This window comes from Mesoplodon mirus, assembly GCF_964341445.2.
Source record: "Mesoplodon mirus genome assembly, chromosome: 2".
In the NCBI taxonomy this organism is placed as follows: domain Eukaryota; kingdom Metazoa; phylum Chordata; class Mammalia; order Artiodactyla; family Ziphiidae; genus Mesoplodon; species Mesoplodon mirus.
Window position 1 is genome coordinate 1,864,165 of NC_138977.1, and position 27,164 is coordinate 1,891,328.

General features: G+C 47.8%; 1 protein-coding gene across 5 annotated transcripts in view; it reads right to left on the bottom strand.

Annotated features, from left to right (window-relative positions):
- The window catches only part of TMEM131L (transmembrane 131 like), a 161,996-nt gene that overhangs the window by 1,442 nt on the left and 133,390 nt on the right, over positions 1-27,164 (bottom strand). For 4 of the 5 annotated variants that reach the window (XM_082611150.1, XM_082611149.1, XM_082611148.1 and 1 more), the window contains 8 exons: positions 23,713-23,861; positions 15,594-15,718; positions 12,726-12,892; positions 11,381-11,566; positions 8,611-8,689; positions 7,176-7,258; positions 2,630-2,744; positions 1,157-1,248 (listed from right to left, as the gene is read on the bottom strand). In XM_082611150.1, the coding sequence (XP_082467276.1) occupies positions 1,157-1,248; positions 2,630-2,744; positions 7,176-7,258; positions 8,611-8,689; positions 11,381-11,566; positions 12,726-12,892; positions 15,594-15,718; positions 23,713-23,861 (996 nt within the window). The remainder of the gene's footprint in view (positions 1-1,156; positions 1,249-2,629; positions 2,745-7,175; positions 7,259-8,610; positions 8,690-11,380; positions 11,567-12,725; positions 12,893-15,593; positions 15,719-23,712; positions 23,862-27,164) is intronic. The other variant, XM_082611147.1, reaches the window with a different exon arrangement.

Genomic DNA, 27,164 nt, shown 5'->3' on the forward strand with positions numbered 1-27,164 from the left:
CTCTGGGCTTAATTTTTTGTATTTGATCATTTGATGGGACTCTTTCTAATACACAGAATACACTAAAATACTGCTATACTTTTATAGTAGTAAAAACACTACCATAGATTTGAATAGTGTCAAGGTTCTTACCAGTCCTTAAAATGTTCTTTTATTGCCTGTCATACCAATGTCGGCCACCTCCACACACACCATACGCATTGATAAAGCAACAGGAAACCAAGCCCTTCTCCAACAGCAGTAAGAAGGTATAAACACAGCCTCACAGGCAGGAAGAAAGTTACCACAGCACCCCCTTGTGACTATCATAGAGCACTGCATATATCAAAACCCAGATAAGTACAAGCATCTTGTACTTATATTTGGGCCCAAGAACCTGCAATTTTTCACAATTTCCCCTTGAAGCTCCTTCCCTTCCTTCTGCAGCACCATCCAGGGGCATAAGCATCAGGACATGCTGAGGAACAAGCAGGTAAATGATTCTACGTCGCCTGGGACTTGTTTGCCTAAAAAGAGTAACTAACCCCAGCCTCCCAATGGATAATCCACAGTTTAGGTCCACATAGATCCAAATGACCCCGTTCTACCTAAATAGATTAGGGCTATTTGTACAAGTCCCCAGACACCCGGGTTTAGAGGGCTTTTTGAGGCCATATAAAATTACATATGGCAGGAGTGCTGGACCCACATGAGGGACTGACTCAGCAGCCTCCTGGAGGATCATTCTCAAAGGCACAGTCTTTGCAGTCAGTGCCTTGAGTCCACACACCCTTCCTGCTTTGACTTTCTGAGAATAAAAGAGTGGCACTGGGGGACTTCCCTGGTGGTCCAGCGGTAAAGAATCCACCTTCCAATGCAGGGGATGCATGCTCGATCCCTGGTCAGGGAACTAAGATCCCACACGCCGCGGGGCAACTAAGCCCGCGTGCCACAACTACTGAACTGTCGTGTCTCAACAAGACAGCCCGTGTGCCACAAACTACAGAGCTCACGTGCCCTGGAGCCCGTGCCACAACTAGAGAGAGAAAATCCGCATGCCACGACTAGAGAGAAGCCCGTGTGCTGCAATGAAAGATCCCGCAGGCTGCGACTAAGACCCGACACAGCCAAAAAAAAAAAAAAAAGAATGGCATTAGGATTGTCCAAATAGCTTTACCTTCTGGAAAGGCATTGTAGTCGTTCAATTCCAGGGGGCAGTACACACTGGGAAACTGGCCTTCACACGTTGCATTCCAATCAATGAAACTGCTACAAAAAACAAGGGGTCTAGTTTCAGAAACAGGATGTCAACAGATCAAGGAAAGAAGGAGGAGGACGATGTTATTACCCAGCATCCTCATCGCTGCTAAGCCCTCAGCTCTGGGAAATTAAAGAAGTACTTTATTGTCACAGAATCAAAGACTTCCTAACTCAACGCTCATCCCCAGTGACACGGCACTGCAGGATGGATGGCTTGGACTGGATGCCCACTTCCTTTCGATGGGGATGTAATTAACGTACAGCATAGGAAACATAGCTAAGCACACTGTAATACTCTGTGTGGTGAGAGATGACGACTAGACTTACATGGTGATCATTTTGTAATGTATAAAAATAATGAATCACTATGCTGTACAACTGAAATGTAATACTGTATGTCACTTATAATTCCAAAGAAAGTCTGAGATGGAGTTTGATCTGTTGAGTACAGAGAGCCAAGGACTCGGGGAAAAGTGGGGGCAGGGGAGCTTTCCTTTAAATGAGACAAGAAAAAGCAATGGATCAAAACCGGCTTTCAGTTTGCCAGAGAAGTACTTTCACTTAGACTGTAAAAAACTTGCCCATGGTTAGGTGTAAGCAGGACCAAGATGTGAAAGAGAAAATTGCTCTCACTTTTAACTAAAAGGTATTACATTTTTCAAACAACAACAACAAACTGAAACCCACCCACGTTTGTTAAGTCTAACCAGAGACAGAGCCCGTGGCTGTGGCTTTGTCAGCACGTGGAGGCTGGGACACCGCCGAGGGTCCCAGCACCCACCCGGGGGGCTCAAACACATCCGCTACCAACTGCCACCTTCCACTCGGGGCAAGGCCAGACTATGACTCATGGTAGATGCTTTGATCCCAATTGCAATCTGGATTTTCATTATAGAAATAAGAAAGCAACTACCTCTATAATAAGCTGAACTCCCCAAAAAACTTCAACTGGATTCTGATTAAACACAGATATTAACATTTTCTCAAGGTTTCATAATCGAATGATAAATCTAATGGCAAGTCTAAGGAGCTGCCACTGTGGAACTATTTTTCGATACTCAAATGATTCGATCTTTAAAATGTTTAAATGTGTTCAAGATTAATGCCAAGGAAAAATGGAAATGTTTGTTCTGTTAACGGGTAGGAATTACGAGGGACTGTTTTTGCTTTTTCAGTTTTGCCTCTAATACATGAATAGCTCGTCTTTTCAGTTTAAAAAGGAAAACACTGACGTGTTACTTTTTTCCTTCCCTGTTTCTCTCCATTCCTGGCTTGAAATTTTTCAGACATCGCAGCTCAACTCCAAAAAGCAGCTGGCAACACCCAGCTCAGGAGCTGGGGAGGAAGCCCGGACCCGGCCGCTGCCGCGTCGTCGGGATGGAGCGCATACCTGCTGTGCACCGGGGCGGGCAGCACGGCCGGCCCGCTGCTCTCCAGGGCGCAGCCGAAGCCGCTGGTCACACACACGGGCTGTGCGGGCCACAGGTCCCCCGGGGGGTAGAGACCTGCGGAAGAGAACAGGCCTCTCAGCCCCCCTCCTTCTCATGCAGCCCTCGGCCACCCTTCCTGCAAGGACCAGCTCGGCTTCTCCTCCCTCCAGGAAGCCCCGCCCCCAGCCCGTATCCCCCGCGCGGCTTCTCCACCGCTAGAGCCCTTCGGTCCGTACAGTGCAAGGGCCGCGCGCTGCTTTGACCTGCACTTGACAGGACACAGCCGTCTCCTGGCCCGGTTTACGAGACCATGGTAGTGAGTCAACCAGCACCGCAGGGCCTGCCTGCTTCCCGCAGAGCCCCGTCAGCATTCCCAGGACACAGCAGTGAACGCGCTGACATTCAAGAGAGCGGAGACAAACAACAAACAAAAGAAGTGAGAAGCTGGGACAACGGTGCTGTTACAGCCCCCGGGATGAGACACGAGGGTTCTGTGGCAGCGGAGGGGGCCAACCGCAGCACAGGGGAGAGAAGACCCTGCACCCTGCAGGTACCGGGAGTGACGAGGGAGCCCGGTTTTCCACAACTGCCCCCGAGCCTTCCTCGGGAGGGACCCTGTCCCGGCTCGGCGCTCCCAAGCTGTGGAAGCGCCCGCCTGCTGGGTGTGCCAACAATCTGGTCCTGACCTCACTTTGAACACGGTCCCCCTAAACCTTTCCAGGGGACACCCGGCTCCTGCTCTTCCCAGCAAACACCTGCAGCACCTCTGCTGGTCCCCACCTTCACCGCCACAGCCGTTGCTTATTCGTGGGATGCACGGGTGGAGGCCATTGGTTGGTGGCATGGATTAAAGGGACAGACTGGCCATCTGCACAGCAACTCCACAAAGAAAGAATAGACTCAACTATTCGAAATGCACTGGGAGCCCGAAGGTCTACCAGGCAACCGGGCCACACGGGGACGGGGGGAACACATGGACAGGAAGACGTGGACACAACTCTCGCTCTCCAGGCAGCGTGTGCGCCCCCAGGGCTGCACCCCTGTGTGGGCGCCGGTGGCAATCACCCGCCTGGAGACCCGGAGACCTGCAGCTCACGGTGCTCAGAGAGACCCTCGAGCGTTTAAAGAAACACCACCAGAGACCACGTAGCTGTCACAGCTGTGGGGGCCTCTCAAGGACGAGGTCCACCTCCTAAGGCCGCCCCGGTGTTTGGGGCCTCGCTCAGCGGTTGGGCAGGAACCCTATGGTCAGTCCTGCAGGGCGGGGCATCCTGCCGCCAAAGTCCTGTTGAAAATCGCTGGAACCAGAGGCCGCAGGAGCCGATCAAGATCAGATCAACCAAGAACCGCCTCTGCACTCAGGTGCTCATGAACAAATGGACCAGAAGCCAAGACCGCACAGAAACGAGGGGTGTGTATGCTGCTTCGAGACAATCTCTGTGGGTCTCACGTTTCTTTGCTTCCGGGAATGGATGCTCTGACTGCCCACGTTCTGACCTATCTTTCCAAGGATATTTGCTAAACAAAGCCTCAGAAGATGGAGACAGGGTCTCCCCCTAGAGCAACGGGCAAGTTTGCTTCGCCCAACATAATAAAGATAATGTCTCCTGCCTATTATTAAAACAACAAAACAGAACAAAAACCTTAGGGTCCCTAAGCTCAGGGCTCCTTTCCTGTAACAGAAAGGAGCCTTTCCAACCACTGACCACTGCAGGTGCAGATGGCCACCCGGGCGGCCCTGCGTCGCCCCCAAGAGACTGGGGGCCTGAAGGAACTGTGCTTACAAGATGCTCAGGCTGCTTGCTGTGCTAAGCGTCCTATTCTCTGACCCAGGAGTGTCTTGTCCTCTGGCAGCAGCTACAAAATCATGGCAGGCTAACTTGTTAGCTCGTAATAAGTGGGGTAAACGCCTCAGACCCTTCCCCGGTCTCGACAGTGATGTGATCTGACTCACGTTCAATATCCCTCTGGCTGCTGTGCTGAAAAGAGACGGCAAGGGGGTGGCGGATGGTCACCAGAGTTACTGTGGTGATCATTTTGCAGTATGTATATATGATGAATCATTACATTAGTTATACCCCTGAAACGAATATAATGTTATGTATCAATTATATCCCAAAAAGAAAGAAAATAAAAGACAATGAGATAGTGAGGTGAGGTGAGAAGTAGAGAGACCTGTTGGGAGGCCGCGGCGAGAAAGAATGGTGGCCGTGGGGAGAAGTGATCAGATTCTGGGTCTGTTTGGAAGGCAGGGCAGAGAGTGAGACAACAGATGCCACGTGGGGATGAGGAGAAGAGTCCAGGATGATGCCCAGACTTCTGGCCGGAGCAACGAGAAAGCCCGAGTGGGAGGCTGTGGGAGGCGTAGGGCTGAGGAGGCGAGCGTTCGGGACGGGACGCCAGTGCAGACCCGAGGACACATGGCAGTGGCAGCTGGCTGTGCAGAACTGGGAGCTGTCGGGGGGCTGGACGTGGACGGACCACCCGGAGAGCATGACCCAGATGCGCATGAGAGCTGGGGGAGCCGAGGGGAACTGCACCGGGACCCCCAAGGTCACAGCCCGAGCCGAAGGTCTCAGGAGGCCGGAGTACGGGGCCCCGGCCACGGGGATCACTGGGGTCCCGCAGACACTGCTCAGGTGTCACGGCACAGCCAGCCCCAGCGGTTTCAGGGGGAACAGGAGGAAAGGAATCTAAGCAGCAGGCAGACGACTCCCCCAAGCAGCTCTCCCAGAGAGGCGCGCACAGAAGCAGCCAGGTAAGGGGGGGGTCAAGGGAGAGAGTCTGGCTGCTTCTGTGTTAAGGACGGGATGGGAGGTCTCACGGTATGTACGGACGCTGGCGGGGACGACCCGTTAGAGAAAACCCGACGCCGGCGCCGAGCCGGAGCGGGACCCCGCAGAGGAGGGCAGCCTGACAACCCACGGGCCGCAGCGGGGGTGGCGGGTGGAAGACGGGGCAGGCGGAGCCTCTCTCTTCCCCAGGAAGCAGGAAGCGTCAGCGAGGAGAACCAGGCAGAGGACTGACAGGTGGGCACGCAGCTGCCGGGAGGCTGGCGGCCGGCCGGCTGTGTGTGCCGCCTTCAGTCTCGCTCATCTGCACGGCACGGGGCAGAGAAGCTGGAGAACTGGGGCAAAACCACGCCCGCGGCTCTGCAAGGAGGGCGCCGCGCGGGGGGAGGGGCCCAGAGGTGACATCGCGGCAGGTGGGAGGACTGAGCCTGGGCGCGTGAGGGAGGTGCGGGCAGAGGACGGGGACGGCACCGGCCCTGCGGACGGTGACCGTGAACGAGGGCTGCTTCTGTAGTGACTTCAGGGCCTCAACAGGGACTGTGACGGGTCATCAGAAAGTAGCTGCAGATTGTTAACAAAGACGAGGTACAAAGGCACTTGAAACACATACACACAACATGGATAAGACACTAGACGACGTACGATTCTCCAACTGACGACAAAAACAAAGACAGGAGAACATGTCAGGCGTACCTGTTCGGACACAGGTTTTCTTTTTCCTCACCGTTAATTCAATCCTCTCTCCCCTCTATCACCTCAGAGAGTAGAGGCGGTACCTTCTAAACCTCCCTAAATCTTGCCTAAGCAAATTACTGAATTTCAGAGTCTTTTTTCATCAAAAGCACTTATTTTTATTGGACCAGTAAGCAGATCCAACTCACGAATAGTTTATTTCTGTTGATAATCTGACAGCAGATAATCTCTCTGTAACCACAGAGCTGGAAGCCTCCTGCCTTCAAAGTAAAAGTGCTCCACTATGCTGGGCAGCCTTTAGTCCAGCACGATTCACATGAGCAAAAGCAAGAGCTCGACGGTGCCGCAGAGGGTAACAACCAGGCTCATCCTGCCACCATTCCTGAGCCTGGTTAGGCAGGAAGGAGGCGCGAGGAGAAAAGAGGAGACACGAAGGGAAGGAGAAGGAAGGAGAAGAAAGGAGAGGGGGCCTGGAGTTAACCTCCGGGGCAGACCCTGGGCACAGCGGCTTCCCTCCCTGGGCCCCGTGTCCAGGCTCCTGGGCCGCTGTCCCTGCCTGGCTGAGGCCAGAGAAGCTCAGCGCTGGGCCTCAGCACCGGTGCAGGAGGGAGGCTGGATCAGTGGACAGGCTTCTGAGACAAGGGGGAGGGGTGGGGACGGGGGACAGGCAGAGACACGGTAGGTGGAAGTCGGCTAATCGGGGCGCTGGACCCTCCGTCTGCTCCCCGCTTGTCTGCCATCCTAGATGGGAAAGGGAACTAAAGGCGGAGGCAACCCCTGTAAAGGGGCCCCACCTTGCTCCGGGACCAGAGGCCCCAGGCCACCTGTGCCTTGTGTCCCAGGAGGGAGCTCAGGGTCCGTGCAGAAGGGGCAGCCGAGGCCAGGGGCCCCGAGGACGCCAGGGCAGAGGGCAGGGGCCTTCCCGATGCTCGAGAGCCAGGGCGCAGACAAGCCAGCTCCCCGGCCAGCAGCGCGACATGGACACCTGGCCGGTGTCCGGAGCAAGAGCAACGTGCCTCACCTTTATCTTCTTCAACAGCCGCAGGCCCGGCAGGAAGGCTGGGACAGGGGGCGTCCGCGTGTCGGGGGAAGCTACTCACGTCTCTGCGGGGAGAGCAAGAAGATGAGGAGCCACTGACCCTCTCTGTACAAGGAAATGCTGAATTTCTGTAACTAAGTGTGACTGCGTTTTTACATGAATTCTTCCCCTCAAAAACCATAAAGATACTAGAGACATAAAGGTATACACCCAAAAAGGGCTGAGGAATATTAAATTCCCAAGATCCAGGGAAGTCTTTTTTTTCTTTTTTTAAATAACATCTACCTTCAATCTTCTATTTTGGTGTAAGAGTACGTATGTATGTATTCATTCATTGATTCATTTATTTATGGCTGCGTTGGGTCTTTGTTGTTCTGCGCAGGTTTTCTCTAGTCGTGGCGAGGGGGGGCTACTCTTTGCTGTGGTGCACGTGCTTCTCTTGTTGTGGAGCATGGGGTCTAGGTGCACAGGCTTCAGTAGCTGCAGCACACAGGCTCAACAGTTGCGGCACGTGGGCCCCAGAGTGTGCGGGCTTCAGTAGTTGCGGCACGTGGGCTTCAGTAGTTGTGGCTCGCAGGCTCTGGACTGCAGGCTCAGTAGTTATGGCACACAGGCTTAGTTGCTCCACAGCATGTGGGATCTTCCCGGACCAGGGCTCGAACCGTGTCCCCTGCACTGGCAGGTGGATTCTTAACCACTGCGCCCCCAGGAAAGCCCCCAGGGAAGTCTTATTTTAACAAATACCAACAGCACAATGCTAACTAAAGTAGTCTGCAGTTTCCAATCTGCCTGTCAGCAGCTGGCAGCAACCTCCCACTCCTGGTTTACTCTCTACCCCTAACAGAAAGAGCTCGCATGGAGCTTTCCTCATCCATTCCATTTTTATGACACCACCCCCTGTCCTCTCATGGTGCCTAAAACCTAACCACACCCCTCACTCTGAAACCCTCTCCTTCTAACATACCCCCCTCTTCTCCCTCTCAGTAAACGGTGCTTGTTTATTTTGTCCGATGCTGCAGAAATCATCACATGGTGAAACCGTAAACATGTGAGTGTCTTCTAGGTTCTTGCAAACTTCTCTGAATCATCAGTGCTCAGTTTTATTTCAAGTCCTAGGAAAGAGGAGCTGGTTCCCATCCTTATTGTTACTACGGTTCTTCCTACTTTCAGGAGTGACACCTTCTAATGCGTATCACTGAAAGGACCAGCGATACCAGAGACGCTCCCACACAAGCGTGTTGTCTTGGAAAGATTGTACGCCCTGAATTATTAATAAAATCAGATTTTACTTTCTCACATCCTTAAAAGGTTTTCCTATTTTAGCCTGCAGAACCAAGTACAAAGAAGAAACACACAGAATGAAAGAAAAAAGCAGTACCTAAAACACACTGTAAAAGCTGGAAAACCAAACACTTACGTGGGATTGCAGATGTTATGAGAAAGATTCAAGGAGATGGGAGCTTCAGAGGGGAAGTCATTTTGTGAAACACTGTCTCCTGCATAAAAACAAAAAGGTGATCACAAGTGTTTATAAGCATAATTCAACTGTGTGTATCCTGTGTTAAGATGCAGATCGCTAACATCGTTAACCCCTATGAGTGATTTATTTTTCACTTTTAACTGATATTCACATATTCAGTCAATTTTTTAATTAAAAAAACTCTTACGTATGAATACGTATAAAACTGGTATCATACTTCAAAAATACTTTGTGTTTTTGATCTTTTACACAATTAATTATATTGGGGGGGACTTCCCTGGTGGTCCAGTGGTAAAGAATCCATCTTACAATGCAGGGGAAAACGGGTTCCATCCCTGGTCAGGGAACTAAGATCCCACATGCTGCGGGGCAACTAAGCCTGCACGCCACAACTACTGAGCTCATGAGCCTCAACTAGAGCCCTCGTGCTACAAACTACAGAGCCCACGTGCTGGGGAACCTGTGTGCCACAACTAGAGAGAGAAAACCTGCACGCCACAACTAGAAAGAAGCCCACGCGCCACAACAAAAGATGCCACATACTACAACTAAGACCTGATGCAGCCAAAAATAAATAAATACATACATAATAAATAAATCTTTAAAAAAATTATACTGGGGACATTTTCCTGATATTTATTATACAACCTCTGAACGTAACTAGACCGAGTCTTATGCGCTGTGTTACAAGCAAGGCCATCACTCACCTTTCTCATTCTCCTGCTGTTGGCCTTATCCCCCAAGCGAGAGCTGCGCTTCTGTTTTTTATTGACGTTAAGCACCAATTTTAAAAGCTCTCACGTGAGCACCATCAGGCATACTGCCTTCAGTGGCCAAGAAGACCATCCCCGCCACCAAACAAAACACCGCAAGCCGCCCTGCATCCAAGCCCTTGTGGCGTTCTCCAGCACACAGTAATAAACAGATGTACGTGTATGTCAGTGGGGGGGTCATTAGGCAAAAGCAGCGTCTAAAAAGGCACCTGTAGGAAGGGCCAATGACGCGAAAAAGGCTGAGAAACGGACTGAAGTCACAAGTGGGCATTTGTCTAGGTTTCTATGGTGCCAGGGCCCAGGTCTCCCAGACAGGAGCTTCTTTATAGGTAATCACCACTGGCAGGGGACACAGCAGAGGCCGCTGTAATGAGCGGGAAGCAGTGGTAAGTGGGCTGGGCTCGGCGGGAGTTAGGGTCCCAGGGCGTCCAACAAGCCACGCGACCCCTCTGAGCCCAGGTCCTTGAGGCACGGGGAGCGCCCCCCATGGGCCTGCGTACAGAGTGAGCTTCCCATGGACGCCACAGTGATGCCAATGGAACCCCTGTCTCCCCCCTGTCCTGATAACAAAGCTTAACCTGTACTATGTTGACCATGACGGGGAAAAGGAGTGAATTAAATCTTTACATAGACATGGAGGTATAACAAACAGCGCTGAGTGAAACAGCAAGACGCAGCATGCTTACTGAAGCACGATCTCCGTTATATAAGTTAAAAATAATTCTCTGTTTTGTTGATGGATATATGAATGTAAAATAAAGTACGGATTAAAAGAATACACAGCAAGCGCATGACAGTGGACAGTGAGTCTCTCAAGCAGGAGGAAGCGGAACAGACTATAAAATACTACCTCTTAAAAAAAAAGGAGGGCAAATATGACAAAATTAAGAGTTATTAATTCTAGGTGACAGAAATATAGATGCTTCTTTGACCTTTCCTGTATCTTTAAATTTTTCAAAAACAAGGGAGGACCACTGTTCATAGCAACGTTATTCATAAGACACAAAAGGTGGAAAAACCCAAGTGTCCATCAACAGATGAATAGAGAGATAAAATGCAGTCTATCCACACACAATGGAATATTTATTATTCAGCCTTTAAGAAGGGGGCTTCCCTGGTGGCACAGTGGTTGAGAGTCCGCCTGCCGATGCAGGGGACACGGGTTCGTGCCCCGGTCCGGGAAGATCCCACATGCCGTGGAGCGGCTGGGCCCGTGAGCCATGGCCGCTGAGCCTGCACGTCCAGAGCCTGTGCTCCGCACTGGGAGAGGCCACAGCAGTGAGAGGCCCGCATACCGCAAAAAAAAAAAAAAAAAAAAAAAAAAAAAAAAAAAAAAGGAAGGAAATCCTGACATGTCACAACATGGATGAACCTTGAAGACACCATGCTAAGTGAAATAAGCCAGTCACCAAAGGACAAGTATTGTATGACTTCACTTACCAGATACGAGAGTATTCAAATTCATAGACAGAAAGCAGAATAGAGGTTCACAGGGCTGTAGGGGTGGGGAAGGGAGAGCTACGGTTTAATAGGTACCGAGCTTCTGTCTGGGATGGGGAAAAAGGCCCAAAGATGGATGGTGGTGATGACTGCACAACAATGTAAACGTATTTAATGCCACTGAACTGTACACTTAAAAATGGTTAAAATAGTAGATTTTGTGTTATGTATACTTTACCACAACAAACAAATGTACAAGTGAAAAAATAAACGTGGAAGTTCTTCGAACTGTTTCCAAGATAGACTTTAAAAAATAATAATAATAACGGAGGGAGGCAGGAAGGAAGAAAGAAAAAAGAAAGTGGATAAAATACAAAGCAAAGCAAGCACGGGAATGCAGAGCCCACCGCGGGCGGGCAGCACTGGAAGGCAGATCAGGCCCCTGTTCTGGGCGCCGGGGCAGGAGGGCCAGGAGGCCTCAGTCCCAGACTCACCAGGCGGCAGGAAGTGCTGAGGGCCCAGCGTGGGCTTCTTGTCCCCGTCAGAGCTGCTGGCACTGCTCCAGCTGCCCCAGCTGCCCCGGCTGGCACGCACGCTGCCCGAGGAGCTGCCACAGTCCGAGCTGGAGTCTGAGCAGGACTTCTCCACGCGCTTCTTCTCCGGCTTCTGGAAGTGACCCTCTGTGGGAAGTGAGAGAGGAGCCGTGTTTCGCTTACAGAGTTTTCAACCTGATGCCACTTCCAGTAGAAGGAGAGAGGCCAAGTTATGAAGAAGGCAGGGCTCAGCTTCAGGATCTGCTCCGTCTGCCCGTCCAGCGAGAAGGAAGACGCTCCCTGAAACTGACGAGGGCCCTGAGGAACTGACAAGGGGGGGAGCCACGGGCCCCACGGGCTCTGCCGTGGGCCGGACAGTGAACGTGGTCTAGCCTGAGAGAGTCAACACCAGTGATAATCTCGACCTAAAAGTGGTTCTGGAAATAACAAGTACTTCTCTCAAGAAAATCAAGGCTACTCTCTCGGACTGGAGACGTGCAGGTAATTTCTCTCTCTTGTATTAAAATGTCCATCAAGATACACGTATGACTGATTCACTCTGCTGTACACCTGAAACTAACACAACATTGTAAATCAACTAGACTCTAATAAAAAGTGTTTTTAGCCGCGGAGCGGCTGGGCCCGTGAGCCATGGCCGCTGAGCCTGTGCGTCTGGAGCCTGTGCTCCGCAACGGGAGAGGCCACAGCGGTGAGAGGCCCACGTACCGCAAAAAAAAAAAAAAAAAAAAAAGAAGAAGAAAAAGTGTTTTTAAATGTCCCAGGAAGACCAAGAAACAAGGCACACGTGTCTGGGAATGTGCGTGTCTGTGTCCCCACCCCTCCCCCCTCCCCAGTACTTTCCTCTCCTGCCACCCTCCACCCCTCCCTGGACCCAGCCCTGGTGCCCCCAGGTCACTGGCCGGCAGCCCTCGGCGGAGCAGCAGCCTGGCTCTGCAGGAACCACCTGGCGCAGGCATGTGAGAACGGCCACTGTTCTCCCCTGGCTCTCCCCTACACCCCTCTTTCACCAAGGGAGTCCTGTCTTGAGCAAGCACCCACTGTTGTTCAGCCGTCTGCATGACACAGTTGAGAATGGCCAGATTTTAGAGGAGTGGGAGGTAGGAGGGGCAACACTGGGGCCCTGCCCAGGCTCAGAAGACTCGCAGCCAGCTGTCTCATCCGGACAGCTTTCCACTCAGGCTTGAGTGAAGTGATAATCTCTCACACCGGACACTTCCCCGAGGAAACAACAACCAACAACAATCCCGACAGAAGCACTGTTCTGTAGCTCCATGCGGTTCCATACCTGCCTCTCCCTGCGAGGCAGGTAAGCTGCTTCCAAGGCCAGCATCTGTTTTACATGCTTCCCCAGGGTTTTCCTGGATACACCAGCTCCTTAAGTCGATGTCACTGCTCAGCTCAGACCTTTCAAATTCACTGCACACCAGCTTTAATTCACTCTGTTCCGAAGGCCTGGAAGAGCCACAAAAAAATCATGTCTGCATTTTATCGTGCACACACACATACCTGCTTTCCTTGAGACTTAGCAGAGGTGAAAATGTGAATCTGGGACAACTTCAGCCCTCTTCTCTCTGGGTCTGCTGGGAGAAGACCATAAGTAAGGGAGAGAGATTAGGAAGAACAAGATTTTGCTGTTTTAGAACGAGAATTAAGTTGGAGCTCATTTAATCTCTTCATATTTTACAGTGAGAGGAGTAAAACTCCACAGGTTAAATGAGTCCCCCAAGGTCAACTGGTAAGTGGCAGGTGCAGGACCAGAACCCATGACCCTCTGTATGTCTTCCTTGGCTTTCGTGTAAAACATGACTCTCAGTAGATGAACCTGCTCCTTGGCGTCTGAGGGAAGGTCTGAGCGTTAACTGAAATCTTTTCTCATTCATTCATTTAGCAAACATTTGTGGAGTGACGACCATGAGCCACGTACTGTTAGGAAAGGTGTGGCGTCTACAAAGAAGAATGAAGTTCTTCCCCCAAGGAGTTCACAGTCCAACACTTATATCTCTCTAACTAGACCATGAACTTGAGGGAAAACCTGTAATACAGCTTTGTAAATGGAGACACAGAAACGTGTCAGAGAACGCTACGTGAAGACCTAGGTGATTATTTCACACAGTCCAACTTCCGTACCTCACGTCACATCTGTAGGAGGACAGGTGTGAGATGAAGCCGATGGTCTCAGTGGGTTGTGACCACTCAGGGTAAAGAGTATAGAGACAGAGACAGATTGGCAACAGACAGTCCAACAACCACCATCTACATAAGCATCATGTTCTCAAAACATTCTGATTACCTACAAGCTACTTGGAAGTTATTCTTTAACAACGTAATTTGTTTCTTTAGCATGTCAGAAATCTGCTTCCAAAAATATGTTGTAACATTTAATTGGCGAAATTCCACCCTAATTTTATATCTTTCCATATGTCCACATCAGAAAAACATGCCACTTTAAAGTGACCACATAAGTCCATCAAATTTTTAGGAAAATACAAGGTGTGACTTTCCTTTCTATAGGAGACCACATTGCAGCTTTCAAATAATTTAGCCTAGGGCTTCCCTGGTGGCACAGTGGTTGAGAGTCCGCCTGCCGATGCAGGGGACGCGGGTTCGTGTCCCAGTCTGGGAAGATCCCACATGCTGCAGAGCGGCTGGGCCCGTGAGCCATGGCCGCTGAGCCTGCACGTCCGGAGTCTGTGCTCCGCCGCAACGTGAGAGGCCACAACAGTGAGAGGCCCGTGTACCGCAAAAATAAATAAGTAAATAAATAAAATAATAATTTAGCTTAAATAAGAATTATCCATTAGTAAGTAGTATTTAATAATTTAATAATTACCCATCAATAATCTAATAATGCGTATCTTTCCTTTTTTCCTATTTGCATTTTGCTGATTGCAGGACACAGAACTAGAGCTTGAAGGCCCCCTGGGGTCTCCTGGCCTTTCTCCAGCAGAACAGGACATTCGGGGAAGGGGGGGCACGTGTTACAGGGCTGAATCCCAGGGTCCGAGCTCCTGATCGCAAAGGGGACAGACACTGTAAGCAGCGTGTTATGTGCCCCCATGCGGGGGTCCTGGCCACCACGTGGGTGGTTCTGCCACAGTTCCCTCCCAACCACAAGAGCAACCACTACAGCAGGGTGGAGTCCCTTCCCCACGCAAATCTGGAACTGCTAGAGAACAGATAGGACAGCAACACATTTAAGTACCTAGCGGAGCCCACAAGAAAGAGAAATCCCCAGATGCCAGCGCTCAAAGGAAGAAAAGCCGGAGCGGTGGGGATGGAGGGGCAAGGTGGGAGGAAACAGGCTCCGAAGCCCACTCGGGACAGGAATCAGGGAGCTCGTCAGCGCGAGGGCCACCTGAGAGGCTCCCCAGGGACGAGGGCGGAGGGCGCAGGGGCACGGGTCTGCCAGAGGCACTCCGTATGTGGCGTGAGAATGGACGCGCACTGACCTGGCGGGAAAAAATTCTCGAGCTGCGGAATTTATGTAAAATTAGGCTTGGAGAGCTACTACTGGGAACCCAGACATATGGGATCCGCACGAACACGTCAGCACCTTCATTTTACAGGTTAGAAAAGAAGCAAGGTTTCCCAAGGAGGCTGCCTGACTGCCTGGGGTCATGTCTGGCTCTGCCCCCGACCACCTCTGGGGCTTCAGGCAAACCTCGCAGTATCTATCTGCAGCTCACTTCCCACGGCGGAAGAACCTACCTTCTGCTGGACGATCGATCGGGGCAAAGATTCTATGCGTGGGGACTATTCTCTTGCATTATCGGGACCCCAGACGGTCAGGGTCAAGCTGGGACCGTGGGCCTGCCTGTGCCCAGGGGTCCTTACCACCTGCTCCGCCAACGCCCCTGGTGTTGGAGGGATGGCTATGCTTTTTCCCTAACACCTGCTATAGCTTTTTACATTTTATTAAGTAAAATTTTAAAATTTTGCTCATCTTAAGGGGTTTTCAACAAAATAAATAAAAACATAACCAGAAGATATGTTACTTTTAAGAATATATCTTTATCTCAGAACACAAACATCTACACTCTCATATTATCTGTATCCAACGTAACAAAAATAAGATGGAAACATAATAGCTAAATGTAAAATTATAGAGTAAATAATAGATGAAAAATGTAAAGGGACTGTAAAAATCACACACCTCAAGACCTGGGCAGCACCCCTTTTCTTGTTTTTTCTACATGCTCGATTTTTATTCCAATTTAAATTTTGTAAGTTTCCTTCTTTTTTCTCCTGAAGCTTCTTCTTCCTATAAGGATCTTCCTGCTAAAGAGGAAAAAGAAAATTTTTCGTAAGGGTTTCCACTTACTAACACAAATAAAACCCGTGTATGGTTTTTTCTTTTCACTCTTGAAGACCAACCCCATCTGAATTCAGAACATTCCAGCACTAGTGAAAACAGACATACATTTCTCAATCTCTAGCCTGTTTTCATTTCCCTTCGTTTTCTACCTCCCCTCAGCCTCTGCAAAAAGAAAAAAAAATTGTCGCCTATAAAATTTCTAAGGGGCTAAAAAGGAAAAACATCTGTTAATAATTTATGGTCAGCTTGCCGTTAACCTCAGCAGCAATAAATCCTCCGACCTTCACCTGTTTATTTGGTATGTGCAATTCACATGAATTACTACTGAAGAAAAATCGTGTAAAAACTCAACTGAGGAGTAATTTGTGTATTTATGTTTTTATTTGTTTATAGATGAACTTTAGGAGAACAGGCAAAACTCCAGAGAATGCTCCAAACTAGTTTAAGCTTTTCAAGTAAATAATGCCAAGAATATGCTTGATGTTTTTTTAACGTGGTTCTGAAAAACTTAATTTAGCATGAGACAGAAATATATTATATATAATATGTATGCATATATATATACACACATATAAATAAATTTTTTTTTAATTTGGGTTTTTTCCTCTTCTAAATGTTAGGCATGGTCTGCTAACAGGCCCAAGGGGAGGGCGATTCCCGTTTTAAGTAGCTCATATCTCTAATGTCTACTAATACTTTCTCCTTTTCTTCCTTCCAACATGCTGCCCCTTTAAAGCAGAAGAAAAACAAAAGGTTTTAGATACCTGCACGTTACATGTCTGGGGTACTGAAAGCCTCATGTTTCCATCAAAGCAATATGCTCACTACAGTAAATGAATACTAGAAATAAAATGATATTTTAAGTGTACATGTGGTGGGATTATGGTATTTTTGCTTTCTTCTTTACACTCCTTTATTTTTTCTCCCAATATGTATTACCTTTTTTCTCATTCTGAAGGCATTTTTAAAACATGGTAAGTTAAACATACAAAGTCCTATCCTATAGGACCGTATGCTAATCGTTGAAGTTTGATGCTAAATTGACGCATTAAAGACGTATGATCAGATGCGATCCAATGTTAAACATTAAATACAAACCACGTTTATTCAAGTATTGCTCTCTGTGAATTTCCGACTTTTGCTGGGGGAGGGGGGAGAGTCTGCCTCTCCCCGGCCTCACTCACAGCCAGTACCTGACCCTTTCTGTCCCTCTAGGGTCACCCGCAAATAAAGGACCAGCCCCAAGTGGAGCCACCAGGAAGGGTGCTCTGGGCAGGAGTCACTCTGGACGTGGCTGCCTTCTCAGCACAGTCTGGTTAGAATGGCACAACAGGCCACAGGAAGGGAGGCACTGGAGGGCTACACCCAGCGGGGACTTGGTGGTCAGAAGCATCGCCACCTACTGTGAGTATGAGAGAGTGAGTTTCAGGAGCGTGGGGGACATGCTGGACGAGGAGGTGTGGATGGAGTGCTGAGAAGCAGGGTCCACAGCACACACAGGAGGGCTGGGGAAGAGGGGTGTGCGCGCGCGCGTGTGTGTGTGTGTGTGTGTGAATGACACAAAGAGAGACCGAGAGAGAAGCGCTGGGCAGTGCAGAGGCATGGGGCTGGGGTCAGCTGGGGGAGGACAGGCCCGCAGCAGACGCCGCAGGTGGGGCAGAGTGGAACGCAACCTGAGAGCCGAAGCCACAGACTTGTCAGGAAATGGGAGGAAGAGGACAGGGGCAACCGGCTCTTTGTTTTCTGGTGGGGAGGTGCCACATGCGACGAAGCAGGAAGCAGGACTAGCCGGGATCGGAAAGGGTCCACGCAGACCTGAAGTGAAGACCAGTGCCTGAGGCCAAACCACCCGGTCTGAACCTCACTGCGTGTGACAAGCTGACTCATCCTGGGCAAGTGACTTAGCCTCTCTTTGCCTCGGTTTCCCAGGTCTTCCAAAAGGCTGCTGTGAGGACTGAAGTGCCCGACATTAGTAAGCAGTTTGCCTAAGACTCAGCTATTATCATCCTCATTGTTGAAGTATTTGGACTAAGTTCTCCGATCTCCCTGAATGAGGGACAAGTTAACTGGCCGCAGCGTGGGGAAAGAAGATTTCCTAAGCTTTAATAGTAAAAGAAAAGGAAGAAATCAAAGAGAAATCACAGACTGACTGCACAAAGGCATTCTTAAAGCCACTGTACATAAGTCAAAGCGAATAAAAATAAGAGGGAAAGGGCCAACTAAGAAAAAAATCTGTGATACTATTTGATAGACAAAGAGCTAATACCTTCACCTATGTTCTCATAGAAAAGAAGAAAAAAACACTAACACTCAATAGAAAAGTGGGTAAAGGACATGAAATGCAAATTCACAAAAGAAATAGAGAAGGCCAGAAACACGAAGAGTTCCTCCAAAATACTTAATAATAAAGTATGTTTTTAGGAGAGACCAATTACCTCATCTTTCCATTTTGGCTTTAAAAACACAAGTGTGTTGACACTGCGTGTTTATGCCTGCAAACACGAGGACAGGCTAGGGAGGCCGCGTGTGGTACCACGTGTGTCTCTCAGCAGGGCAAGAGAAACCAGGTTAGACATTCACTTCTTAACTTAGAAAAAATATATATTTTTTTAAATGTCAGTGGCAGGATCTTGGATGAACGACTTTTTGCTTGTGTTTCTCAGAATTTTACAAAAAATGAAGGAAAATACTTACTTTTCCCTAGTAAGGGAGGCAAACTGAGAGGAGAAACAAAACACAATCACTTACCTATCCCACTGACCAAGATTTTGCCAAAAAACGGTGCTGCTGAGACCAGAGTAACACAATGGCTGTCGTGCACCGTGCATGAGGGGAAACAGGGACCCTGCTTCCAGAGAGCGAGTTGGCGGCACACACCAGGGGCCCTGACAGTTGACACTCTAATTCTATTTTTAGAAACCTATAGCAAGGATGTACCAGATATACAGGCCAGACTTAGTTCATCATGCTATTATGAAAATAAAAAGTTGCAAACAACTTTAATGTCCAACTGCAGGGGAATGGTTTGGATTACGGCACAGTTAAATGATGGAATGTTATGTAACCACTGAAAACAAAGTTTCCCGTTAATTTCTAACATGAGAAAATTCAGAATAACAACACTATAACAAAGCTCCATATACACAATAATAATTATCCCAAGTTTGTAAACACTTGCATAGAGAAGGAAGAGAATACAGAAAAATGCAAAAAGTGGTCCATTTTTGGACAGATCTTGCCCTCCCTTCTTTATGCTTCTGTAATAATCATGAATTCCTTTTCTAAGGGGGGAAAAAAAAAGATCTGCTTACAAGAAAATAAACAGCCAGGGCTGGGATTAAAATTTAGTCTGTGGCTCCCAAATCTGGGCTTCAACCTCCTTTGCCAATAAATCTGGAGGAATGTTCCCCATGTGCTATAGACAGATCTGTAAATTTCCTAAGCTGCAAAGTCAGGCTCCAAGAACGTACAAGAAAAACAAACACTGAGCACTGCATTTGGGAATGTGTTTATTGAGACTGATTTTCTCCAAATGAACAATGACATGGAAAGTACACTCAGGGTGGTTTAAAGAAGAGCCCACAAAACTGAGAGCGGCCCCCGGAGCCAGCAGAGAGGAAAGCCCACAGCTCCGCCCCCATCCTGCCCAGGTGACTACAAGGAACCTCGGAGCCCCAAGCACAGCCCAAGCCCCCAGACCCTCAGCTCCGCTGCAGCCCCCCTGCAGCCAAGCCCACTGCCTGCACCCAGAGCAGACGTCCGTCCCGCCCAGGATCACAGACCGGGAAGGGAAGGAGGAACCTACCCAAGCCCTGGGACCAAGGCCAAGAAGTGTCTGAGTGCCACAGACAGGGATCAAGACACGGCCCGTGCCCCCCTCAACCTGGTGTGAAGACACGGCCGGGGGCACCGGCACAGAGGGCAAGTCTGGACGGGAGCCAGGGGAGACTTCGGGGCTGGGGGGCACGTGAGGTGGGGGCACGGCACCCACACATGCGGAGGACGGTGCAGCGTCCCCAGCCTGACCTCAGGGTCCCCTCCAGACAGCCCTGCACTGAGGGCCCTGCAGTGATCAGTTCCCACCTCTCCTCCCAGGACACATCTGGGAGGGGTCGGCACCGCTCAGCTTCAGCTTCCACGTCACTGCAGGGCAGCACGGACGTCCCCGTTCCCAACGCGTCCAGTCTCTCCTCCCCCAGATCCAATGACTTGCCTTCCGCTCCCGACTGCCCTGTCTCCATGGCCCGGCCGGCGTGCCTGGCCCCCGTCACTATACCTGCTCCATCAGGCAGACTCAGGCCGCTGGTCTCCGTGCACACTTCAGAGAACTCACGTCACCCTTCAATTCTAAACTCCACGGGGACAACTCCCAAGTCCCAGGCCCGGGCCGGCCTCGCCATGGCAGCTCTGGCGCGATATCTCCCATCTACCAGGCTGTGCCACGTCCAAGTCCAGCCAACCCCCTCTGTCGGCAATGACCACAGTCACACCTGTCACCTCTTTGATTCTTACTACTGGGCAGTGCTTCACAAGTGCTGCTATTCTAACCACTTGTCACATTCACTCCTCCAGTCCTCACGAACCTATGAGGCAGAGATACTATTAATACTCTCAGTTTTCAGGTGAGGAGACTGAGGTGTTGAGTAACTCGCCCAATGTTACAGAGTAAGTGTCGAGCTGGGCTCACACCAGCTGCAAAGTCCGTGCCGCTAACCACGGGGCAACACGGCCCTGACAAACATAAAAATGAAGCCCCAGTTCCCCATCTTTTAGTTACCCAGACTTAAAACCTTGGAGTTGTTTTTTGCAAATGGCTCTGCAGGCAAAGCCAGCTCCTCCCCTTTAGGCAGCCGGGTGCTAAGAAGTCCTGCTGGTCTGTCTTCTACACTGTCTCCTACCTCCTCTTCCCATCCTGCACCCCTGCTCCTGCCCGAACAGAATCTTGATGTCATCACACCTCCCAGCAGAGAAGCAGCCTCCTGGTGAGAAGAGAGCTGGTGTCCATGTCTGCCCTCCCCAGCCCAGCCTCCAAAGCACTAGGGCTGATCCTTCAGAAATGCATTATTCACACATTCATTCAAGCACTCGCTAAACCACCACACTGGCTCTTTATAACAGGTACCCTGCCCACCTCCATGAAACTGAATTGAAAGATACTCAGTTACGACCCTCAAGAAGACCGCAGCCCACAGGTTGTTCTCCATTTCCTGTACACCCTCCTCTACCCGCCACCCCCTGCCCGGTTCAGGACCCTTCGATAGCATTCCATGATTTGCAGCAGGGTCCCCAAACCGGCCACCCTCGGGCCAAATCCTCCAAAAAGACTTTTTTGTTTGGACCAATGTGCTTTTAAACATTTGATCCTGAAATTCCTGAGCAGGCAACCTTCCCTTCCTAGCGCTTGTGCTTCCTTCCTTCCTTGTGTCTCCCACTGAGATCCAGGGACTAACGTCTGAACTCTGCGTTGGCATCGAGGGCCTTGGCCAGCTGGCAGGACTCTGCCTCTGCCTTCCCCCTCCTGACTGGGATCCTTCTCGGTCAGACGACTCCCTCACTGCTCCCAACCGTGCCAGGAGGCCCGGTGGTGCCGGCTGCCCCGCTCGCTTCCTCTGCTTCTCTACACTCCCCCTGCATACGCTCCTTCCTCCTCAGGGGCTTCCCATGGCCCCTGCAAGCTAAGCTGCCGTTCCCATCTCTGCAATCCCCTCTACTATGCACTGACTTTAGCACTTGACTACATGGAAATGTCTTTCTCGACAGACCACAAACTCCTGGTTTGGAATGTCTGCGATTTTCTTATTTGGTATCACTCTCATTCCATTTACTTAAATGAAAAATGCATGCTTTTTGTAGAGTTGAAGCAAAAATTGAGTAGCATAAAGAAGGAAAAAAGAAATCATGCAAAATACCATCACTCAGAAATAAGCAGGTTCTCCCACTGATTATTTGGCAAACCTTATTCTTTAATGTGTCTTTTTAAGAACCTATACATACCTAAGGATGGGAGGACAGATGATGGGAGAAATTTAGAACACCAGGACCATGCATTATTTTTAAATTCAAATTTAAGGCTCAGTTTTATTTGAACTTAGAAGAAAATGAAGTAGAACCAAAGGAACGCCAACTTTCAATAATTGCTTCTTCTCCACATGATACATTAATTGCCTAAGGATCTCTCTAAGGTTAAGAAAAAGATGCTGAAAGATATTTTCGTAGGTTTTCACCCTTTTAAACTACATGTTTCAGTTTTGCACAGGATTGTCTAGCTACCAAGAAAGATAAAATTAAAACTTACTTTCACTTACCTTTCAGTCCCACCCCGTTTTTGCAGATTTTATTATTATTTTTGTTTTGTTAAAGTTTTAATATTTGCAATATGTTTTGCAACCATAACTGCCCACTGTTTAACCAAAGTTCTGGATATAAAGTGGACAGAAACCTCAAAAGACCTTTAACACAGCTTCCTCAAACTTCTTTCCTGGTTGGCTAAATTTCACTAACTTCATTTTTCAAGGAAGGCTCCCAAGTTCATTTGAGTTTACAGATGAATGTCTGTTGCTTTCGTGCCTGAGTGCCAGCTTTACTGGACATAATGTTCGTGTTCACGTTTTCATTCTCTCGAAGATACTGTTCCACTGTTCTCAGTCATTAGATGTTTCTACAAAGTCTGAGGCAAGCCTAGGTGTGTCTTTCTTGATTTTCCTGCCCTTTTCCGCACAACTCTTTAAGCTTTAAGTTCAACACCTTAACAAGGATGTGCCTATGTCCAATATCACACATCAGCTTTTCCTGGTGTACACAGCGTGCCTTTGGATCTTTAAATTCAGTTTTTCACTCACATTGGGAAATTCTTCTATTACGTCTCTGAATACTTTTCTGATCCACTGTTGGGCCATTTACTGAGACAATCATTATTCTGATGTTGGACTGTTTTTGTCTTTGTCCCCTTATCTATCATCATCTTTTCTCCAAAATCTATAATCTCTTAAAATTTTTCTTCCACATTCACTCTGATTATCTCAAAGCCTTTCCTTCAGGTCAATAAGTCAATTTTTGGCCATTGAACAGGTAATGTACTGTCTACATTTGTTGACTTAACTTTACAATATCTCTTCCCACCTCATCGTAGTATATTAATTTGCCTTTAAAAGCTAGAATTTTATTGAATTCATAGTCTGTAGTGGGAAGTATTTTCAGAGTTCCCTTCAGGTCTCTGGATATGTTTTCTTCTAGACTGGGATCTTGGTTTGTCTTCTGTACGTTGTACTCCTTTCCTTCATTTTTTACTATAGTATATTTGAACAATTGCAATGCTATTTTTTTTCACTGTGCTTGTGCTAATACACAGATAGCTCTGTCCTGTTGTGAAGTAGATAAATTCTCCGAAATCCCTTTCCCACCTTTATCTGGGAACTTTAGTTCCTATGAAATACAGGGCTGGGTTCTTTCTAGACACTTTGCAGTGGCCTACACAGTGGGAAGGGAAAGAGCTGGCTGGGTCAGTGCACAAGCTTTGCCCTCTCTTCTGGGATTCTGTCACACCAGGGCCCATGCACTGAAGCTAGAAAGGCATCCCTCTCCTGTGGATCCTGGATAATGCTTCTAACTCAGCAAGATTTTGCCCTAAAAATGGATGTTGGGCAACAACTGGAGAGGCAAGATATGTGATCTGGTTCTACTCCACCATCTTTACCCAGGAGTTAATCCATTTGCTTAAGAACAGCTTCTCTTGAGAATAAAAGCTATCTGAATTGTTTTAGTGTCTCCTGTATAATTAGAAGATAAATAAACTTTCTGAATACATGAACCTCACCAATTTATCAATGTGGATTCAAATACATAACTATCCTCTTTGAGAAGTATGAAATACAGATGTACAGTTATTACATAGATATTTGTGCTCTAAGTCCTAAACTTGGGTTTTGTTCTAATAGGCAAGAAAAAAAGGAATACAGACCTCGACTGAAGGTACGTCCTGCTTCTCAGAACATACGTCTTCTTTAGACGCTTTGTGAATCTTCTTTTCTGAAGCAGACTTTGTGTCAACCTTTTTCAAAGTTTCACAATTGTCTACTTCATTCTTGACAGGCACTTGCTGGTTATTCCCTTGAATAAATAAAAATGATTCAATTTCTAGCTAATTATTTCCATTCACATTCCCCATAGTTAAATCTTCTTCCTACACCTAACAATCTCATTTGATTTAATGAGATTTAGACTTAAGGACTGTTTTGACATCCACAATGCTCTAGGACTTTATTTTGCTTACAGGTGAAAATGTACTTATATTAAGAGTTTTACAAACAGTCGTTAAAAGAGGTCATGGGAAGAAAGAGCAGGGGCACACCATTATTCATAGCGGCATTATTCATGAAAGTCAAAAGGTAGACACAACCCAAACGTGCATGGACGAATGGATGGATAAACAAAATGTGGTAAGTACCATGGAACACCATTAGCCTTAAAAATGAATGATCCACTGCGCTATAATGTGAATATAATTAGCATTACTGAACTGTACACACAAAAATGGTTAAGATGAGGAAAAAAAGGAATGAAGTTCCGACACATGACACAACATGGATGAACCTTGAAGACATTATACTGAGTGAAATAAGCCAGTCACAAGACAAATATTGTGTGATCCTATTTGTTTGAGGGACCTAGAATCATCAAATTCATCGAGATAAAAAGTAGAATGGTGGCTCCCAGGGGGTGGGGGGACGGAGTACGGGTAATTATTGCTTAATGGGTACGGAGTTTCTGCTTGAGATGACGAAAAAGTTCTGGAAATGGATGACAGTGATGGTTGTACAATGATGTGAATGCACTTAATGCCACTGAGTTTTACAAGTTAAAATGGTTAACTTTTAGGTTCTATATACTTCACCACAATTTTTTTTAAGTTAGGGGAGGGAGAGAGGGAGGTAAGATCTTGGGTTCTGGTCATGACTCAGACACTAATTAGTTTTACTAATCAGAAGTAAGTCTCTTAAGCTCCCTGAGCTCCAGTTTCCTTATTTATGACAATACCACTTCCTCTGCCCACCCTGACTGACTGCCATGAAGATGCAACCAGAACAGACAGAATATAAAGGGTCACCACCAATAGACACATGAACAGCTGGAGCACAGGGCCTTCTCCTGCAGGAAATGCCCACCTGCCCTGGGAACAGCACCCGCGGGGTGAGAACCAAGTGCGAGACAATCACGCTGGCAAGGTCTGCACCAGCAGGAACCACATCTGAAAAGTGACCTTTCCTTTGTTTTTTCAAGTGACTTCATTCCTAAGTGTATTTCTTCTTCTATCCTTGACTTTGACAGATGGTCAAATAGACTTCAACCCCACCTTAACTGGGCTCAGTGTTCTAATATGAATCAGAAAGGATTTCAATACCTTCCCCTTTTTTCGTTAACTGAAAATCCCTCACGACACCTTGGCCATCTGAGAAAGTGTAGATGCCCACGGTGCAAATACATCACAGCAGAGCAGGCTGCCGGCTCCCATCCAGCCCTGCTGAGGGGCCTGGGGCTGCACGAGGCTCTCAACCCAAACGACAGGAGGGGTCAAATGCCCTCCAGACCCTGCAATCCTGAAGCTACAAATCAAGCTCACTCAAAGCAAGATGCATACATTTCAACAATAACGCTTAAAAGGTAAGCATTCTTTTATTTTGTTAACGGAAAATTATGTAAATATTACGTAGCTATAAAAATGCTGGGGAAGCATAAATTCCTCTGCAACACAGATTGGGTGCGAGACGCCCACAGAGGAAACCATCCAGGACCGCGATTGAGCCGGGAAAGAGCCAAGAGCAAGGGAGACAGGGTCCAAACAGAAAAAGACATCATAAACAAAGACATCACTTCAGATTCCGGAAGCCATTGGTATGAACAGAATATAGATATTCTCCTCCAAAAATGTGCTGTGACTTTCCTAGGGTCTTAATTCATGAGAAAATGGTTTTCCTCAGGCCAAGAATAGCACTAAAAATATTAGTCATCAAAGTTTCTTAGGAAGCATCCAAATTTAATATCCAACACTAAACTACCCCCTAAAAAGGGATAAAGCACAGACTCTCCGAAAATTACTAATGCCTATCGTGGGGGCCAAGAATTAGGACCAACAATAAAATGAATTCAAATTCAGCCTTTGAGAAATTCTATCACGACAATATTCAAGAATTCAGAAATACCGTGAGCATATACTTCATTTAAAAAATGGAGCCATCCCATGGCATCCTACTAAGCGTGCTTACTCACAGCATTATACGCTTTTCTGCCATTTATCTCATGGAGTAGGAGTATTTGAGCCACAAAGATAACAAAACAAATACAAGAACAGGAACAAGTTAACAGGCCAGAATCCTGCTTGGATTTCTACTGAATCAAATCTAATTGTATGATATATTTTGAGTAAACCACTAGATCTTCATTTCCAGTTATCAGTATCTGTGCAAATGAGACTATATTTTGAATTTCTGCAAATATTGGTATTTCAGAAATTTTGGAGGTATCTATCTAATTCAATGAAAATTTTCATGTGCTATTAATTTCAAGGTTTTAGGGTATTATTAAATTTAAAAGTTCATTATCCTTTACATTATTATAAGCAGAAACAACGAAAAATTTGCTAACTATTCCTGAGGCCAGAAGCAATTTGCCTCTAGCCCTAATTCTAAGTCTGTATTATTTTGATCATATAATGAAAAAATAAGTTATGAATATTTGGAAAAGAGACAAATTTCAAAAGATCACTTATATGACACATAAAGCCCTGCTGTTGCCAGAGCATCAAGAGACTCTGGACCATGTAACACATGCTTGGAAGGCGTCGCTGTTTCACGGTTGTTTGACAGGCTGATGCCAAAAAACAAGTGTGTGAAACAGAGCCCTGAAGAATCTGTCAAGAGACTGCATTTCTATCGGGAATTTTAATTTAGGATTTACTACAGGCCTCTCAGGAGGAGGCAGGAGAAAGGGCAGGAAAGGGGTGACACATTTTCTGTTATTCAGAAAACACTCTGTTTCTCCACAACAACAACGGTGAGCACGTAGCCAGAGCCATTAATAAACAGCCTGGAAGATTTCGTTCTTACACAAGAGGTTACCCTCAGAAAAGAAAACTGTCTCAGAATAAGAGAAGCCACAGTGCTTCAGGCACCTCCAGGAGTTCTGGCGGGTTCGGGATGCCATTTCAGGCACTCTCAGGAGAAAGGCCACCTCCCCAGCCCCCTTTCCCAAAGGCAGTCTTGTCACTAGACCTGGTTCTAAGAACGTCTGTGTACTTTGGGAGAAATGGCTAGAAGGTGGCACAGACACTGACTGGTTTCAACTGAGTGAGTGGAAGTCCCCGAGGGGCCATCAGTTCAGCTCACAAGACTGAAGCTGTTTTCTTCAGGTTCTAGA